The 20304-nt window shown below is 43.0% G+C and overlaps 1 protein-coding gene across 1 annotated transcript in view; it reads left to right on the top strand.

Annotated features, from left to right (window-relative positions):
• The window catches only part of AGBL1 (AGBL carboxypeptidase 1), a 256469-nt gene that overhangs the window by 129218 nt on the left and 106947 nt on the right, over positions 1-20304 (top strand). The window contains 1 exon segment of the mRNA XM_075575203.1: positions 11835-11995. Coding sequence (XP_075431318.1) covers positions 11835-11995 — 161 coding nt within the window.

The raw sequence follows: 20304 nt of genomic DNA, 5'->3' as shown, positions 1-20304 counted from the left end.
AATCACTGGTAGTTTACTGTCAGAGAAAGTCAGCCAACAGGAGATTCCTCCTTCCACACAGGCTATCCTCTACTACCAGGATCCATGGCAGAAGAATAAAGCAAATGTGTTCTGTGACACATTCTTATTTCGACTTGGCTTGGCTTCATGCATTTTAGGCTTATTCGTTCTGAACAGTGGTTTAGTCTGTAATTTACTGTGTCTGGGATGTGGAATTATTCTTTAGATGAAAGAATTAGCAAGAGACTTGGGAAGATTCCATTCAACTTCTTCCAACAGTTATAAATAAACCTCCATAGGGATTGGTCCAGATATGTCTGTTTGGTATGCTTAGAGCACATGAGCTCTGAGCTCCCCGGCATACAGATTCCTTGGATCCATAGTCAGTTTGTCTGCCACTATGTAGAGGGAGAGTGGGGTTGACATTGTTGGATTGAAGGGCTGTAAGTGGTTATTGATCTAAGCTTCTGTATTCCTAGAGTTATTGGGGATGAAGAGTGCATGTGTAGTCAGCACGTGTGTACTGGGAGAGGGGGGACAATGTGCATTTTGTAAAAGAAAACAGTAGGACACAAAACTTTGTGTCTGATTAACTTCTGATATCTCTATTCTATAGAAAATTTAATTACAATTCCATCTTGACCTTTCAGCTAATGCAGAGCCAGGAGGAGAAGGGAGAGGAATTCATACTGTGTAGGCACTTTTGATGCCAGAGTAATGTGACTAGGGTGAATATTTCCCAAGATTCATTGCATATTTGTCACTTTCTCATGTGTTTGTACAGCTTTAGAGAGACGACATTTCCACAGTTGTTTACATTGAAATGCACATTACATGAAAGTACTGGAATGGTTTCGCATGATAAGGTAATGCTGGTATAGACATTACGTATTTAGTAGTTGCATATACACGATGCAGGGTAAATCACTGACAAATACTCGGGTTTATTAACATCAGTCTTTGGGTTCTTACACTGTGCCATTATATTGAGGAAGATAGAGGCAAATAGGCAAATATTCAGAGTTTAGCAGCCAATGGATATATTGCAAGATATTCCTTTCTGGTCCCAGTGAATGAATGATTAGGAGAATTAATGTACACGATCAGGCTGTCATGGTGTACTTCTGCATAACAAAATAACTGTACAATTTGTAAAAAATATGGTTCCTTGACGTTCATGTTTTACAGCAACAAAAAACCACGCACAGTCTGACTACTCTCTGGTACATACAACATACTACAGGTTTAAGTTGGGTATTGAACTGGAGCAGCAGAACAACTATCGCTATCTTCTATAAGATTCTATAAGCTGTAAACATTTAACATTATTAATTAATCAATCATTTGGCGAAGTATTATGGAGTAAGTTAATGGTACAGAGCCACAAGATAATCAGGACACGTGTGGCAAAAACAGTTAATGTATACTATGGGTGCTAGCCAATCAAACAGATTGATTACAAATGTGTACATTATAGTAAAACACGCACCGATCCTGATAATCTGCAACACTGAAGTATTATTACACTGAGAACGTAGAAGTGTTACACTGAAAACGGTCTCAGTGTAATACTGCTACAATTTAGCAGCTCGTCACTTTTGGTATATATATAGTCCAGATCTACCTTTAACGTTGACAAATTGAGCCTCACTAGTAAGACTGGTACATGCAATAATTTTGGCTAGGAATATGACAATTTTATATACACACACAACAGCATTCTAATATACGCCACTCAAAGCGTGACACGTACATGTGTGTGTTTGTGTTTGTCTCATTAATTACTGCACACCACCTATTCCTATAGTAAATAAATCGGTATTGTAGAGCCATTAATGTGAAATATTTAAATAACAAATCCTCACAATAAACAATGTTGCTACCTAATAAAAATGTACTAGTGTGTGAAATGAATTCCTAGGAAAGCATGCGGAAAATTAGAAATACGACTAGAATCTGATTGTTTTCAGCTTTGTTTGACATACTGTACAGGGGGAATGAGCTCATATTTATATAGTGTGCTTTTTTATTGTCCTGGTGTACAGCAGCTCTTGTTGAGTAAAGCTATTCAACAGGTTCAGTGGATACATATGCTCATGAAAGTTGACAATGGTTCTAGATCCTACACATGACTACACTATGTATTTATAGTAACACATTAGCCTCCAGCCAGGTCCCAGGATCTAATCAATGCATTGTTAATAGGAAAGATTATACATTAGCCTGATTGATATTACCTTCACTTAGCTATAATTAGTAGGAAGTAATTCTAAGAAAGCAGTGTATGATGCTGAACGTGTAAGAATCTGACTGAATAGGAGAGACTTGTAATTCTTCATATGAGCGGAATATCTCTGCATACTGAGGCTGGCAGAATAAATTATGCTCTATAATTAATTGTTCTTCACAATTCCACATCACAGAAAAAAAGTGAAGTGCAGTAATATTGCTCTCATTTTTAATACCTGGGCATTTTGCTCAATCTCTAGCAAATAATATATACTAGCTGAGAGACCCGGCGTTGCCCGGGATGTAAATGCGTAATAGGTAGTATTATTTATAAATCGTGGAACAAAAGGTGACTGTTTGTTGTAAAGGTTGGATAATAATATTGAAAAGAAAGATGGAAGAAAATGTAATACGATGTTGTATAAAAATGGTTTATTGTAACCACATCACAGTACAATGTATATTTTGGTGCCATAAGTGATGTAAAAATCTGAGTCGTGTGTCCTGCTAGGGTGTGAGGCGGCGGGTGGCGCGTGGGTTGTGAGTGCTGTCTGCGAGTGGGGGTCCTGCTAGGGTGTGAGGCGGCGGGTGGTGCGTGGGTTGTGAGTGCTGTCTGTGAGTGGGGGTCCTGCTAGGGTGTGAGGCGGCGGGTGGCGCGTGGGTTGTGAGTGCTGTCTGTGAGTGGGGGTCCTGCAAGGGTGTGAGGCGGCGGCTGGCGCGTGGGTTGTGAGTGCTGTCTGTGAGTGGGGGTCCTGCTAGGGTGTGAGGCGGTGGGTCAGTGATGTCGGTGCGTAGGGGCGGGAGGCAGCAGGTGTGTGTGGCGGCAGGTATGTGTCGAGTGTGGCGGGTGTCTGTTGAGTGCGTGCAGCGGCTGTGAGGCGGTGGGTGAAAGGCAGAGGCGGCCGGAGTAAGGGCGGGTGAAAGGCAGAGGCGGGGGTTGGGAGGCGGTAAGGCGGGCATGAAGGCGAAGGGCGGCGGGAAGGGGAGGAGGGGGTGGTGGAGGGGGGCAAGGGGTGGAGGAGGGGGGCAAGGGGTGGAGGAGGGGGGCAAGGGGTGGAGGAGGGGGGCAAGGGGTGGAGGAGGGGGAAGGGTTAGAGGAGGGGGGGAAGGGTTAGAGGAGGGGGGGGGAAGGGTTAGAGGAGGGGGGGGGGAAGGGTTAGAGGAGGGGGTGGAAGTGTGGGAGGGGGTGGGAGGGGAAAGGGGAAAAAGAGGTGGAGGGGGGGGAAGAGGAGCGGAGGGGGGGGGTGGAAAGGGGAGCGGAGGGGGGGGGAAGGGGGGTGATGGGGGGGGGGTGGAGGGGAGGTGTGGAGGGGAGGGAGATAAATGGGGAGGTGAAGGGGGGTGGAAGGGAGAAGTGGAGTGAGGGGAGGTGAGGGGAGGTGATCGGGGGTGAGGGGTGGGTGAGGGGAGGTGAAGGCCGCTCACTCACCCGTCCGGCAGGTCCCACGTGGATCTGAGGCGGGAGGCAGCGTGTTGTGGCCGCTCCCCCGCTGTGTCCCGGGCGCTCACTCGCTCCCCCGCTGACTGTAGCGGCGCCGGGGGGGGGAGGGGGGTATCGGGGAGACACTGACACTGGAGGGGAGGGGGGGTGGAGGGGAGGTGAAGGGGGGGTGGAGGAGAGGTGAAGGGGGGTGAAGGCCGCTCACTCACCCATCCGCCAGGTCCCACGTGGATCTGAGGCGGGAGGCAGCGTGTTGTGGCCGCTCCCCCGCTGTGTCCCGGGCGCCGCCATCTTGGGTACTCGGCGCCGCGAGGCAGCCTGCCTGGCCACTGGCTGTTCCCCCGCCGGGGAGGGGTGAGTTGTAGCGCCGGGGAGGGGGGGGCATGTATATGTGTGGGGGGGGAGAGGTGGGAGATATAGAGGGGGGTCTCGCACGGCCGCTGACACTGGGTGGGGGGGGGGCGCTGAAGGGGTAATAATAGTGTGTGTGTCCCGCTGACTGTAGCGGCGCCGGGAGAGGGGGGGGGCGGGGTGAAAGCGCGGGAGACACGGGGAGAGGAGGAGGTGCGCGCAGGTGCTGCTAACACTGTGAGCTCCGCTAATGTAGGTAACACCCCCCCTACACACGTGTGTGTGTGTGTGTGTGTGTGTGTCTGTCACTGTGTGTGTGTGTCCCTGTGTCCCTGTGTGTGTGTGTGTCCCCCTGTGTGTGTGTGTGTGTGTCCCCCTGTGTGTGTTTGTGTCCCTGTGTGTGTGTCCCTGTGTGTGTGTGTGTCCCTGTGTGTGTGTGTCCCTGTGTGTGTGTGTCCCTGTGTGTCCTTTGGCCCGTCACTCCGCCTCAGGCCAATGAGAGGTGTGCGGGGGCGGGCGGGCCAAGGGACCAATGAGATTTCCCTTAGGGACACCGGACATCCAGGCAGGCATGCATGCATGCAGGCAGGCAAACATACAGTGCTTTCACTAATATAGTATAAGATGCGTTTCTATGTGCCTCTGGCAGTGAAGTGATTATTAAAAATGCAAAAGATTATAACATGCCATTCCTTATAATTATAGGTACATTGATGAGTTTTTATTTATAATTTACTGATGTCACATTGAGAAGATTGGGGATTGTGGGGAATAAGATGTAATTGTATTCAAATGACCACACAGAATTTGAAGGTCTTATAATGGAAAGCTCTGGAATACCCAGGCCTCGTCTATAGTGCAAGATACGGAGCGAGCCACATAGCGCGGGCTAGAAACAAACGCGTGCATTCCAAAGCGCATGGCCATAGTGAGCGCGAGCTTGCACGTGAGATACAAGGATACCAAAAGCAGAGGAGACAAACTTGTTTGCTATTGCAGCGAGACAGCCTGGTCATGTGAGCGGCTAACAGCCAATGAAAATGTAGTAAGCTATTCTGCCTGGATACTGTTCAAATTACTTTTTGTCAGTTGAGTTGCGCTCGCTGTGAGAATATGGGCAACTCAACTATTGAAACTTTGATTTCTGAGGTTTACAAATGTAACCGTGTTTCCCCCGGATGGGAGATCCCCGTTACCAGGTGTGTGGTGCATGCTACCTGTTGGTTCACAAGAGGCTGAGTTGTCCGACGATAGTTGTGGGGACTGCAGGACAGGCTTCTGGGGTATATACCCGACATTTACTCCATGGTACACAGCGCCTCCATCTGCCGTAAGCTCCAGATGTATGGAGGCAATCTCCTACGGTAGAAACGGTTTCCTCCCCCCCACCCTCAGTAAGATCACACACCAGGCAGGAGGTATATTCAACTGGAACGGATTTATTCCTGTACACACACAGCACTTCTCTCTCCAACACAGTCTCTGTTCTGGTCTCCCAAGCTCAGGATGGTCCCTGGACCTTCACTACGGGTCAAGGACCCCCACAGCAGTCCTTGCTCTTCTCCAGCCCTCTAGCAGGACCAGGGGAATAGGTAATCACTCACTCTCCCCCATAGGGAAGAGGACCAGGGCCTGCCCAGTGCACAGCAGCCTTGGGTGATACCTTGTCTCTCAACGGTATGGACACTGCTGAATTTGGGGTTGCAACTCCCTTAAGTACAGTAAGGGGAAGGTACTAGGTCTGAACCCAGGATTGGGCAGAACACAGACCTATTCCCACCTCCTCCCCTGTCACTCAAGGGACTGCCTGTGTAGGGAAAACCCATGATTAGTACTGGCACTGCCTGCTCTTACCAGGACTTCCATGCCAGTGAGGGCAGAATGGTAGTCAGAAACCAGCCATGACTACACAAACATGAACCTTTAATTCATACCATGACAGAAATATCAATGATAATTTATGGAGAGAAATTTCTGAGGATTGTCCATTAGTTGTATATAATTGTTCATTTTTTTGTAGTGTAAAATGCTTATTTCAATGCATCACATTATATATATATTTTTTTTTAAACATGTTTTCATGCGTGACATAGTGTGTGTATATATGTTTGCAGAATACTTCTGCAAATTGCATGGCATTATGCATTTTATTATTTGCTAAAGGCGTGTTCTCATGTATGACACTTCCTTGACACGCCCCTCCACATCATGACCGTGCCCACCCCTTCTCTTGCTTTCCAAAAACCTACAGTCCACACATCGCTGGGGAGGAAAGCTTGCGCGAGGCAAGTAGCGCTGTAGCGCTCTTGCTCGCTTTCACTATGGACAAAGCCTAATACTGCTAGACAATGAGTAACTGTTGAAATTTGCTACATTTTTAGTAGAGAAGCGCGAACTCGCTCAGATTCGCTCAAACTTTTACTATAGTTTGAAAATTCACCAAAAATGACAAATAAAGAGAACCTTTGAAGGAAATTGTCGACTTTCGGCAGGGAAGAATATACTCTGGAAAGTGAGTCTTGGAAAATACTGACACCGTGGAACATGTTGAGTGAGGGGCAGAGCTAATTCCCGCAAAGACGAAGCGCTAACAATTAACAAACACAACACGTGAACTGATCAGGAGTTGGATTACCAATTACAAGGTAAACGACATACTATAAGTATGACTGTACTGCAGTTTATTAACGCCTCCGGCGGCAGGGATGAATGATAATGCACTGTATGCCTCTTCGGAAATGCAATGGTTAATTATTTAAGATCTGGAATATCGCCGGATTTGATAAAATATCTCCCATATTGCCTAATAGGTTCCTATTATCTTCAATATTAGTCAAATTAGCTTCAAGCGATTAAATACATTCACAATTTACCCATAACATTCCTGTAATGGTGTGCTGTTAATGCTACCAGATGCAGCCTAATAAGATACTGTGCTCGAGTTTCGCTTCACTTTCAGTCTGAATTCTGCTTTAGTTCCATATATTAAACCCTAAAATATCTGCTGCTTCTTTCCCCAAACAATAATATTTTACATGAACTGAGATCCCACTAGAATGTAAAACGTTCTTGACCTGTGTTTGCCTTTTAAGATTTGGTGACAAATGGTGAGGCTGCTAATGTAACTCACTGCTATGAATACTTTGTATGAAATATATTTCTCAAAGGAGTTGATGATGCCCATTAGCATAATAAAAGGCATTATATGTAATCGTATGCAAATGGCTGCTTAAGTAATCATACCATATTATCTTCCTGCAATAGACGTTATGAAGAAATCTGTCTTGAGCTTTATTTGGATGTGTGCGCGTGTCCATTATTTAAATTACAGCGAGGAGATAAAATGTGAGTGAGCATTGCGTGGTATTTAGTCAGTGCTCTGCAATGCGCTCACTGAACCAGCCATGTGAAGTCTGCCGTTTCTCTATATTATTATTATATGCCCTGTATTGCTGCCCTCAAATTTATCGTCATATCAAATAGTAGAGGTACATACCGGCTCTTATATAAGGGATAAGACGGACGGAGAGAAGAGCTGCATGAAATATTTGCTGATGTTCGTGCACCAATCAGAATGTTACCCTTCTTTAAATGAACAGATGAAGGTCGCGTGACCTCCAAATCAAGGTCAAACGGGCCGTGTATATATTGCCATTTTAGCAAAATTCTGTCGACATTTGAAAGATTTTGAACCATTTGACCATGGAAAAAGGCAAAATGTTGCAAAAAACGTCACAAATTTGAAGACGTTTGCACATTTGTAGCTGAGAGGCTACTGAGAATGTACAGGCCGAAATCCTCAATCATTCTACTATACAGGAATTCACGTAGCACTGGTAAAGTGAATGCCTGAAATATCCACAATCTCGCAGCGAAGACAAGATCTGAGAAGAGAGAATTTGGTGAAACACGGTCATTATTGTTTCTGCACTATAATTATAATTACTAGCATGTTCTTGTATAGTGCTCGTGTTTTACATAGCACTTTACAGAGACATTTTGCAGGCACAGGTCCCTGCCCTGCAGAGCTTACAATCTATGTTTTTGGTCCCTGAGGCACAGGGAGATAAGGTGACTTGCCCAAGGTCACAAGGAGCCAACACCAGGAATTGAACCAGGTCCCCGTGCTTCAAACTCCGTGCCAGTCAGTGTCTTTACTCACTGAGCCGCTCCTTCTCCACACCGTGTTAAGGTAGGACAAACATGGCTTAAGTATGTCTTACCTGAAGGTGCCGTGATTCCCATCCAGTACTTCAAATGTGGGTTTTGCTGGAGAGGAGAGAGAGAGACACACATATTTATACCACAAATACCCCTTTATGTAACACATGGAAAGATTCCTCTTATGCATCTCATTAACACTAACATCCGTTAGAGTTAACGCAATGCCATTTCTGGAGACAAACAGAACTTAACACCACTTTATTGAGCCACGTTATTGAGCCACATTATTGAGCCACGTTATTGAGCTTTGAAGATGCATGTTAACGGGATGTTACCTCACTGAGCGCTGCGGATCGGCGCTTAGGTGTTGCGTGAGGTTATTTCGGTGTTGTGTGGATTAAACCAATGTAAAGCAAAAGAGTACAGTACAGCCAAGCGTGTGCATGTGCGTGTGCGTGTGCGTGTACGTGTACATGCGATTGTGCATGTGGAGATCTGTGTATATCATGGCATCCCATGTGTGTTCAACTTTGGGTACAGGTGTCTCTAAATGTGTTGTATAAGGGTGTGTTTGGGGAGGTATATGAGTCACTTGGGACTCTAGTCAAATAGTTTCTCTCAGCATATTTTAAGATACTTATTGTATTGTATAAGTATTGTAGATTTTGTAATCATTATTTTGACGAACATTTGGAAAAGTTATTTTGCCACATTCGCAGTCAGAGATAAAGTTCGTACATTTCTAGGTGGGGACATTTTAATATACAATTTTATGAAAAACAATATATGAACCGTACGGTAATATGCAACGACCAGAGGCTAGGTGTGCAATTGGACTCATATGTCTCAGGTTTATATTGCTATTTTGGGCATATAGTTTCTGAACGCGGATCCACACTTGATTCATGGAAGCAACAGGTGCAGAACGCAACGTTGATATACGAGCTTTGAGAAAACGAAGGAGTTGTTAATGCTTTCTGCAGGCGGTCATATATAATGATGCCTGGCATCTTCTGCCTGAATGAGTGTTGTTATTTTTTGCAATCTAACATTTCATTGAAGTGATAAATATACAGTGTGTGAACAATGGCTTGAAATCAGTTGGCCTAATTGCAGGAGACAGACAGCTTAATAATGTATGAATACCCTCATGGGGTTTTACCTCTTGAGGGCCAAGGGATAAATTTAGTGCTCTCTATGCTAGTAAATGCTGCTAACATTTAGATTCCTGCAGTTTATCTCTCCCCATTTGCTACCTTCAATTATTTTAGTATCCAGAATATTTTGCGTAGCAAAAGCCTATTTCCTGCTACTTAAAGGAGCAATTCATGCTTTCTTTCTTTATTATTTTTTAACATACTGTAGGATTGACGCAGGGGGTTTCCGGTGCTGAACCTCATTCCTTTCCGCTTCCCCAGATTCAGAGCCCCAAAGGGGGCGCCGGTATCTCAGCAAAGTTTAAAGTTCCCGCGGGCCAATAGGAAGCTGAACCTGATGACGTCACGGCTTCCTATTGGCCCGCAGGGAGCGGGAGCTTTGAAACTCCGCCCTTACCTGAACCCTGCCAGCCGATTAGACCGGCTCACGGCGCCCCCTACGGGTGGACTGTATCTCCAGAAGCAGGGGGTTCACAGAGCTGAAATTAATGGGGTTCAGCTACTGGGACCCCCTGCTTCAATCCTACGTTAAAAATGAAATTAATTGCAGAACAAATCGCCTGCTTGGATTGCGGCTTTCAGTCAGCGTTCACGTTAAAGTCACATTCGGCAGTAACATGTAACACTGAGCGTGGATACCACGTACAGCATTGTTTCACCCGGATAAGGCGACCCAAAGACTTTGTTGGCTTTTTGCCATCTGCTGATCTTAAGACGTAGTGAGCGTCGGAGTACCCAACGCCACAGAAAGAAATGAGAAAAGCCGCGCCTGGACAAATCGCCATGCACTCAGCTTCCCTTTCTTAAACGTGCAGCGCCCATGGTATGCTTGGAGAATGCAGTCAGCGCTTGCTGCACATTGATGCTTGTTACGTCTGTAATTCCCAACGCAGGACTGCGACGCCGGTAATACTTTATGCGCAGGATTCCTCCTATTGGAGGTTAGACGTAGCGACCTGTGCAGCTGTCCCACTTTAAAAATCAAAGTCATTTGTGCAAATCTTCTCAAACGTCGGCAACATAATTGTGTTCAATGGTGGGGTCAAAGTTCATTGGGGTCCGCAGCTTTTGTTCGAAGTTAGCGTATTCTCATAACTTTTTCCAGCCACAAATTTCCAAAGTTAGGTGCAGGTTTTACTCAGCTATCGCTAGGAACGTAACACATATTCTGAAATACCCAGTATTGTTCAGCTTTTAATAAACATGTTTCACTTTGCTGTCTTCGTGGAGGAATTACTGTAATACGTTTGCACATGAACTGCGGCTTTAATTAAAGGGAAAAAAACCAATACAGAGAAATATATATTTTCGTGAATCCAGCAGGGATGGAAAATACAGACGCACTTTGACAAGGCCAACAGAAAATACGTCAGTCTGTACAGTACTGTACGGAGCTATTAAGTAGAGCGTAAATCCATCTGTAAAACCACTTAGAAGGGGCTTATCTCAGTCTTTTTATTACTGAATTAGGATGTCATTATCATAAAAAAAGAATATTCTGAATCCCCACATGCCCCTTATTGATCCTTGTTGATGTGATTCTGTACTCACAGGCAGCAGCCATAACATTCATTGCTAATGCACGCGACACTAGTGCTGGCGAAACACGGCCTGCGCTGCACGTTTTCTGTGCGTGCCGATCGTTGTAGTGTCGCACAGTATGCCTCATTGTCACTCGGGAATAAGGGACGTCCCTGGGAAGCTGTATCACGGACAAAGAGGTGCAATTATGGAGCAGAAACTTTGCTCCAACGGGTTTTCTTTCTCTGATGCAGGTGGGCGCTGTATCTACAGTGAAATAGGGACATGTGTACTTAACACCTTTGATCCCATAGGAGTCAGCAACACATGGCGCTGCGATGCGTTGCTGGTTCCTCTGGCAGAGGACACGTTAACCCCTTTACTGTTGTAAGGTCAGCAACAATGACATAGCAAATCTGCATAAAGTACTTTTATCTAATGATTTCTGTCATTAGCATTTAATTAAAACGCCTCCAGCACAGTAAATCCATTGCTTTTCTGTATCTGATTTTTTGATTATAACTTGAATTGAAATGTTGCTCCGTGTATATTTTAATGGTTCAGTAGCCTGGGAGTTCTTCAGATGTCACTTGCACATGAATTCCCAAGATCTCTGCATCTCGAGATCTCTGAAAGGAACTTATTCTGTGTCCGGGCTGTTGTTTGGCTAATATTCCCTATTGACTTCAACTGGGAATTTCAGCCAAAAGTAGACCGATCGGTTCAGCCCCTAAAACATTTAAGTGTTCTGCTATTGTTATTTTCCATTTGACCAACATTGTTACGTCATAATTATATTCATTACGAATTTACAATCTATCTGGCAAAAATGCATTTAATAATATCTACGTAGGCATCGCCAAGTTATTAACGGTTCCGGGAATACTGTCCAATAAATGTGCTTGTTTCTTATAGTCATGTGTTCATGGGTCGGAACCCAACAATTTCCATTTATTCTGTATCCTTCACAGGGCCTGCAGGTTGGAACGAAAATGTTGGAGGAGATGGGCACAAAATTCTGCCTGGGACTTCTAATGCTGCAAACCAAATATCTCTACGACACAACCCTCCCATCACAGGTGGAAGCTTTGTTGGATGCAGAGAAACAAAGTAAAGAATATCAGAGAACCAGGTAAGAAGTAAGAACAGCTCCTTACAAAGGGCTGTCACGAGAGCTTGCGACAGGCTGTAATTTACACCAAAACTATATATAAATATATATATATACCTGGGTTTGAACTGGGACGAGACTTAGATATGATAAATATAATTTATTCCTTGATAAAGGTGAACACAACAGATTATACAATAACAGGCAAAATATAGACACTTACATAAAGATTATGGCAAGAAAGTCAGCAGGATCACATACTGCCACCTCTCCCATAAGTCCGTTGACATCTCAGCAAAGCAGGCAGGTCATAAAAGACACAGGCCTGATGACATGCAGACATCAAGACATTTGCATCAAGACAATGAACAGCATGAACAACATGGGTAAAGGGTGGCTTTGACTTATATATCATTTTAACCCTGGTACCCCAGTTTACGGCCCCGTGCCGTCTAGTAAAATCCTCTTTGAAGCTTTTGAAGCTAGGTGGTCAGTGTGAAAAGTTCCACTTCCTCTGGTTAATTCCTTTTGTCCGTTGGGCCAAGCATAAGCAATTAGCCACTTAGTCTTTGATGATCAGGTTTGTAAATTCTAGCCTTTCCCTGCTCATCACAACAGGGGTTCCTCAGACTCAACCAAAATTTCATATTTACTGCAAATCATTGCATAACTTCCGTTCCGTAATACACACAGTCCGGTGAGATATATTAATACGGCCGGTGGCACCTGACGGTCGCAGAAAGACCAAAAATTACATTGTAATATGAACATTAATAGAGATATTAATATCTGGCATTTAGCAGCAGGTACCTATACAGGGTTTAGACTCCCCAAGATCGGCTGACTCCCGCCAATACACTTATGTAATTCTTAGCCGGTTCAGCCAAGGACATCTCATAGTATTCTTATATTTAATAAAGTTACTCACTTTTGATATCTTGTTGGGGGTAGCCCCCCCCCCCCTGGCCCCATCAATAAAACCTTTTGAAGTGGGCTATTGGCTTTTCGCATAACCAATTAGGTAATTACTTCTTGAGCTCTGTATCACACCTAGCTCAGACTCCTCTTTTGATATGCATTTCCAGAGAGGAAGCTTGCATATCAAAACGTGAATACTCATATGAGGCACCATTTGGTTCCTTACGCATTACAAAGACAGGCATTCTGCCTGTACATTAGCACACCATTAGCATTCTGCCTGTGTATTTCAAAAACTGCAAAAAGTCACTTTATCCAAAATATATGTCCCTCTTATGACAAAGTTATATTTTTAATATGTGTGTACTTGGGGGGTGACCCGGAGGCTGTACCCCAAGGCTCAGAATACCTTGCTGGCAGGCAAGACAGGTTAAAATATTCCCCTCATGTTCCAGACATCCCTGCCCTGCAGCTATTCCTCATAAGAGGCCACCCATACAAGGCAATCCACTTACACGCTGACACAGGCAGTTGCAGGCCCATGAGGCAAAGGGAATACACAGATAACGCATTAACTAGCCCACTGGGCTTACACAATTAACCCCTGATGACCCAATGTGTGTGTTATGCAGGTACTGATTAACCCAGACATTACAATGGGACAGGGACACAGGGGAGAATACATTTACAGGTTATAACAAGGGTAAAATCACATTTCTGGGCCTCAGCCCAGTTAACCCCTTGTCTCCCTGGCGAGGTTAGAGGGGGGCCCTTGGGGGGTAACCCCGTTAATCCCGGGCCAAACCCTCCCTACCGCCACAAGGGCTACTCCATATTGTAAGACTTTGTCAATGTCGCACGTTGGACCAGAGAAAAGCAATCATATTGGAAATGTGAGTCTGTGCCCAGTGTAATTTGTAAGCAGTGAAAGCTAGAGAGTTTAAAAGAATATACAATTCGCTAACTTTAAATCAATGGAAAATTGTTGTATATATTTGAGTCCCAGTCCTTACCTTCGGCGAGGGGTAGCTGCTCTGCTGCTCCACTGATCAGCGGAGTTCCGCGCGATCGGGGGAAGTTGGCAGTGGACGGCCATCTTGGAGAGGGGCACGCATGCGCAGTGTGGGCAGTGTGTGCTGCGCTGACTTAAGAATCATCACTGAGAGCCTGTCCTGATGCCTCCTTATACCATTGCAGAGTTCTCAGGCCTTCAGTTTCAGGGGTATACACTGCACCTTCATGCACCAGGTAGCAGCTAGGATCTCCCTCCGAGGGGGAAGGGGGGGTAGATGGGTTACATTGTTTTTCTCTGTCTATATACAAACTCCTTCACAGACATCAACATCATCTGCTCTCTGTAGGAGACTCTATATTTAAAGCTTGGCTTGTATATGTTTGCACAGGGAAAGAAAAAGAAAATAGAGATATTTCTCAAGGGTTAGCTCTGCCTCTTTGTACATGAAATCATATCAACAAACCAATCCTCGCGAGGGTCACATGCAAAAATGCCTTCAAGAGTCATTCTACAAGCCATCAGTATGCCATTAAATGAAAGTCATGGAGCTTGACAAAACTTCTTCAGATCATAAATATGAAATGCTTTGCTAAATATTGGATCTCAATAAATCATTGTAGTTCTCTGACATAAAGACATTTATTTTTGCTATTTTAAAATAGGCCCACACACAGAATGTAAACGTAATTGTAATGTCTTTGTTGCTAGCTGCAAAAATAGTATCACACCCGAAATCAACATTGGATGCAACAAAGGCTTAATATACAATCGACGTTTCGGTCCCAGATTGGAACTTTTTTACTTTCCTGATGAAGGTCCCAATCGGAGACCGAAATATTGATCGTATTCAATGCATGTAATTTCATTTTTGAGTATGCTTGGATACTGATTTTACTATTTAGTGTACCCGGTCATATACACTGTTTTATTGCCCCTAGTATTGTGTTTTCCTACTTTTGGACCCTCTATTTGCCCATTTGCAGTGTGCAGTGATCTCCTTTTGCTGTTGCTATCACCATTTTTTATACCATGTTGCTTTTTAATTTCTACTTGAGACATTAATTGTCCTCATTTGCATGTCATTACCCAGAATCCTTGTCTGCTTTTCAAAATAGGGTTTATTAATTGGGGACCTATGAAATACGCATTCTGCTACACTCATATGTCTTCTATCTTTGCAACATCTATTTGTTTCATTGTTTTGGTTTTAAACTCAAAGTTTATTAATTGTTTTAATGACATGGGGAAAGTGTAGGGGTGTAAGATCTGCATTTTAGAGTAGAAAGTTACATAGCTCACCCTCCCCCTCTCTCTATCTTACTCTCTTCTCTCTGTCACCCCCCTCTAGCTCTGTCTCTGACTCCCCTCTCTTTTGCCACTTTCTCTCTGCTCCCTCTATCACACTCCTCCCCTTCTATCTTACTTCCCCACATCTCCCACTTTCTCTCACACTCTCCCCTCTCTATCTGTCTCCGACTCCCTTCTGTCTCTTTATTCCCTCTCTCTCTGTCTCTCCCTCTCTCTCCCTCTTCCTCTTTTATTCCCCTCTCTCTCTCTCTTTACCCACTCTGTCACCCCATTTCTAGCTCTGTCTCTTACTACGCTCTTTCCCCCCTTCTCTTAACCCCCTCTCTCATCTCTTACTCCCCCCTCTTTTACTCTCCCCTCTCTCTCTTTCTTCTCCCCTCTATCTTACTCCCCCCACTCTCTCTCACATTGTCTCACTCCCCTCTCTTCCTCTTCCTCATATCTCACTTCACTCTCCCTTCTTTCTCACTCGCTCTCCCTCTCACTCCCCCTCTGTCACTTACTCTTCCCCCCCTCTCTCTCCTTTACCTGTTAAGCGGGGAGTGTTCGGTCCATCCGTGTCCTTGCCCGGTGGTACCCATGGCCTATAGAGGCAGTTGGCCACCTCTATGGAGTTGGAGATTTGGGGGGGATTGTTGATCAAGTAAAAAAAAAATGGTTGTCGGAAATGACTGCGACCTGCCAGATTCCAGCAAAGCCGCGTTGTATGTTTTCATCATAACAGATATATTCGTTTTTTTAAAGAAAAAATAGCATACCACCTAAGAGTGGCAAATTTCTCTAGTTAGACAAAGCTTCTGGTAAACCCTTCTAAATGTATACGTTAATAACTAGATGTGATGTGTATATTTGCTTTCGTTAATAATGCTACGTTAGTGTAAGAATTGCTTGCTGAGATAAACGATATGTTTACTAGTGCTGCTATAAGAGAAGGTGTCTTATCACATAGCACCGCTTAGCAAATATGGGCAAAGTTGTCTGGTTGAGCATGCACTCCCGTTTACTCGATGTACTTTCAAGTATTTTTTGTGGTGCACCAGGTGCTTTCCAGGAACTTTTACTGAAACAGATCGTATGGAAAGTGTAAGAAAGCAGTGGGCAATCCAAAATCTGCTTCATATAATGTATTTGTTACGTTGCTGCTACGTGTTTAGGTCCCAGCTGGGACCGTCGTCAGGGATAGAAACATGGTCACAGAGCATCCCTTAAGAACCCTTCCCTTGATGGCGACGATTGTGGCGTCACTGCGGGCCCGGCGTCATTTTATTTTTAAAAAAGAACAACAACAAAAACAGCAGAATTGTGAAATGTCTGCACATTTGGGGAAAAAATATCTTTAGACTAGTAAAAAAAAGTCTTCCGAGTTTTTACTAGCAAAAATGGAAAAAGGCAGCGCACTGCCAAAAGAGAGGAGGAGGCCAACAGAAAAAATATATATATATTTATTGATTTTGTGGATCATGACAGACCCCTAAAGTAGCAGCGACGCACCTACGCGTTTCGGGCAACACGCGGCGTGATATTTTTTTATGTTGGTTTTGCTTGCCTATCCCACTGCGCAGATTTAGCACGCCGTTTGAAACCCGCACTATGGACTTCATGGAGAGAACCCTGGAATTTACTGAGCGAGTTTTTTCCAATTTGAGTTTTTCCTTCATGCTTTATGTCAGCTCATAATGGGACACATTATGTACTTATAGATATGTGCTGGTTAGCACTTGGTACTAGTTCCTTCGTCCTTGTAATGGGATGCTGATTATATATATATATATATATATATATATATAAAGCAACTGTAAATATTACTGTATGTTCATTTGCATGTCTTAGACAGGTCTGCAACCCTGTCTTTCCCCATTATCGCCCAGCATACAGCGCTTCCACTGCAGCAAGGGATTCTGGGAAATGACATGCAAATGAGCACTCAGTGCCACCTTTTGTCTCAAGCTCGTATTATACAAGCCAATCTAGTCTCAAACCTGCTAGCCATTAAGATCAGCCTCACACTGAATTTGTATTCATGCAACCGTCTCTCTTTCGGTGTTTTAAGATTGGCATACTCAAAGGTAATCTTAAAACACCGAAAGAGAGACGGTTGCATGAATACAAATTTATGCAACTGTTCGGGACACTTAGCAGTGGCCTAAACAGAGATCGAAATTTTATGAGTCATTACTGACACAAGTGAACTCTCTTCCCATGAGCGCTATAGGCCATGTCTGTACATACTGTGCTATATGTATGCACACACAGCTGTCTCTCACACATACTTATACTCCTTGTTTTCATCCCTATACACCAATAGGGACCACATAGTATCCACACACACTTTTAGTTATGCTACTAACTCTCACATTTCCACACCCACCCACACCATTTATATCCGCTCCCACTCCACACACACCTTTTGTAAAGCACTGTATATACTGTGGGCTCTCCATTCATGTTAATTCACACTGATACACATACACACTCTTTCATCACTTGCTTTCAGGAACCTTTTGACACCTCCAGCCATAAAACACATCCACACCGGGGGAAGGACCAGCACAGATAACATTCCAATAGACACTGTTTATAGTATAGCTTTTGCTTGCTTCATTCATTGTAACATCGCCGGAAGAAGAGATCAGTGTATCTCGAAAGCTCGCACAAATAAAAGCATTTCGTTAGCCACAGAACAGTATCATCTATTTATTTTTTGATTATTGAAGCTCGGCTAACACGGTACTGATACCTTTACATACATACATACATATATATATATATATATATATATATATATATATATATATATTACTCATTAGAGTCATCCTGTGGTGTGCTTATTATGTTATAAGGACACAGTTAACCCTTGAAACACTGGCTGTTACCAATTTCTGAGTTTTTACTATTTGAATTTTATTAGAGAAAGCGAAACATTTTTAATTATTTAGGCAGCAGTTACAATTGTTAAACAATACCCATTGCTACTACTAACCATTCTTATAATATGCCTGTAAGTATAATCTCTAAATTTTTGACCTTTCATTACACTGTACTTATTTGCTTATATTATAGTGTTAGATCTCAATACTAAAATAGCAGTATCACATGAGTTTCATTGCAGAAATAATTATAATTCTTTACCTCGTTAGTGATACGCGCTATCACTAATTGCAGAAGGTTTGCTTGATGCTGGTTCTTCTTCTCATATTATAGTTTTTAGCAAGTAGTGCTTGTTTTAAACATATTCAGTTTGTCTCCTACACAGTTCTGCTGAAGTTGAGATGTCTTGTGTTGGCATTGAATTGGCTTTTTAGGCTATCCCTTTGACATGAAACATTTCCGCTTGTCAAGAGTTATATCTCTTCTTGTCTTTAACTCTCCTGGATCCTGACGGGTCTCCTCATAGTACTCCAGGCTTTTTATTTTTTAATTTCTCTGTGGCTTTGGGAACATTGAGCAGGACTGGCTGGTCAGGTTCTCTAGAATTGATTGTTTCTGTTGTTAAATCCAACAGAATCAGAATCGATGAGATGCACACAACAGCCGGGCAAAATCTGTCAAGAGAAAGAGTTGGATGGAACTGTGAAAATAATGCACACGACCCCCGAGGGGAAGAGTGCAGCTAACTAATCTTGTATCGCCAATACAGAGCAACATTCCTTAACCTTTTTTTTTAGTTCTAAACAGATTTTCTATTACTTGAATTGCTATCCTTTTCGTTATTGAAACTATTCAACTTTAGGGTCTTTTCTTTACCACTAATACATTGATAAATATTAACTCTAGATGTAATAAATCATTATATTGATACTGACGTCTGATAGAAACCACAGAGAACAATTAATTCACAGATTCATAGTTCATATATAAATTAATGGATAAATCTGTTTAATCTGTACGTTTTCCACCCTTACTGGGGCCCTTTATATCTTACGTCATCCAGTTTAGGGTTCCCTTGTGCCACTATGTTGCACACAGGTCCCTTAAATGTGATGTAGTTTAATACGATTTCTGATTCCGTTTAGAAGATACTTTCCCATGTATCCCAGCACCATCTTCTCAATATAACATTTTTTTCCTTCAATATACTGTATTATCTTAAAAATAGTTGAGTATGGTATCTGAAGTGTTTTCTCCTCTCTTTCACATAATAATAATTGCATTGAGTAGAATAGCTCCAGTATGCACCTAGAATTAATTTTGCACCTGCCATTAAATATTCTATACTTTCCACAGTGTGAGTTTACATAGTGTATATAAAGGTTTAAGTAAACTCCAATGATTTCAATTAAAACAGATGAAGATGGGTTTCTTCATGATAGCTCTCCTCCGCAGTCTTGTGAGGACAGAACACACAGCTCTACCATTGACCCATTTTAGAAAGAGCACCCTGGAGTGTTATAGTATTTGAATATCAATATTATAGCAACTACAGGCCAAGAGCTTTCTAAACCAGTTTATTTAGTTATTTATTTAGTACCATTTACTAGAAATAATGTAATGAGTTTTGCCTCTTGTTTTCTAGTATTTGTGAGATATATTAAAAGTACAGTCTTTCCTTGTAGGGTATATTTCTTTATCTGAATGTCAACATTATTGCAGATAGTGCTCCTACTGCCTAAAATGTGTAATCCCAAGAAGAAATGGAAGACTCCACTACGCAGCCTAGACATCTGCTTGATACATTTCTGTATGCTGGAAATATAAAGCTTGGTATTTACTTTTATGAAAATATAAAACTAAATAGGGTTGAAAATAAAATCATATTTTACAATACACATAATATTTAAATGCCATTTAGTTGCCTATATGGTTTTTTAACAGTATATTTTAAATTTGAGATATTTGGCAACACTTTGCCCTGAAGCATGTTACAGATTTTTCAAACTCTTTGAGTTGACCAGATGACCAGACACACTTACTTTGAACTTGGAAAACTAAAGTATTGCTGGATATTTTTTATTTTTACCAAACACTTTTTAAAACAAAATATGAATTGAAAGTATATCGTAGCATGGGTGGCATTAGCAAACACTCTTGTCACAACAGATCTTTAATAGGAGCACTAGGAAGCATAAAGTACTTTGGACATCATAATTGT

Source organism: Ascaphus truei, chromosome 18 (assembly GCF_040206685.1).
Source record: "Ascaphus truei isolate aAscTru1 chromosome 18, aAscTru1.hap1, whole genome shotgun sequence".
Classification (NCBI taxonomy): domain Eukaryota; kingdom Metazoa; phylum Chordata; class Amphibia; order Anura; family Ascaphidae; genus Ascaphus; species Ascaphus truei.
This window is presented reverse-complemented; position numbering and strand designations above follow the sequence as displayed.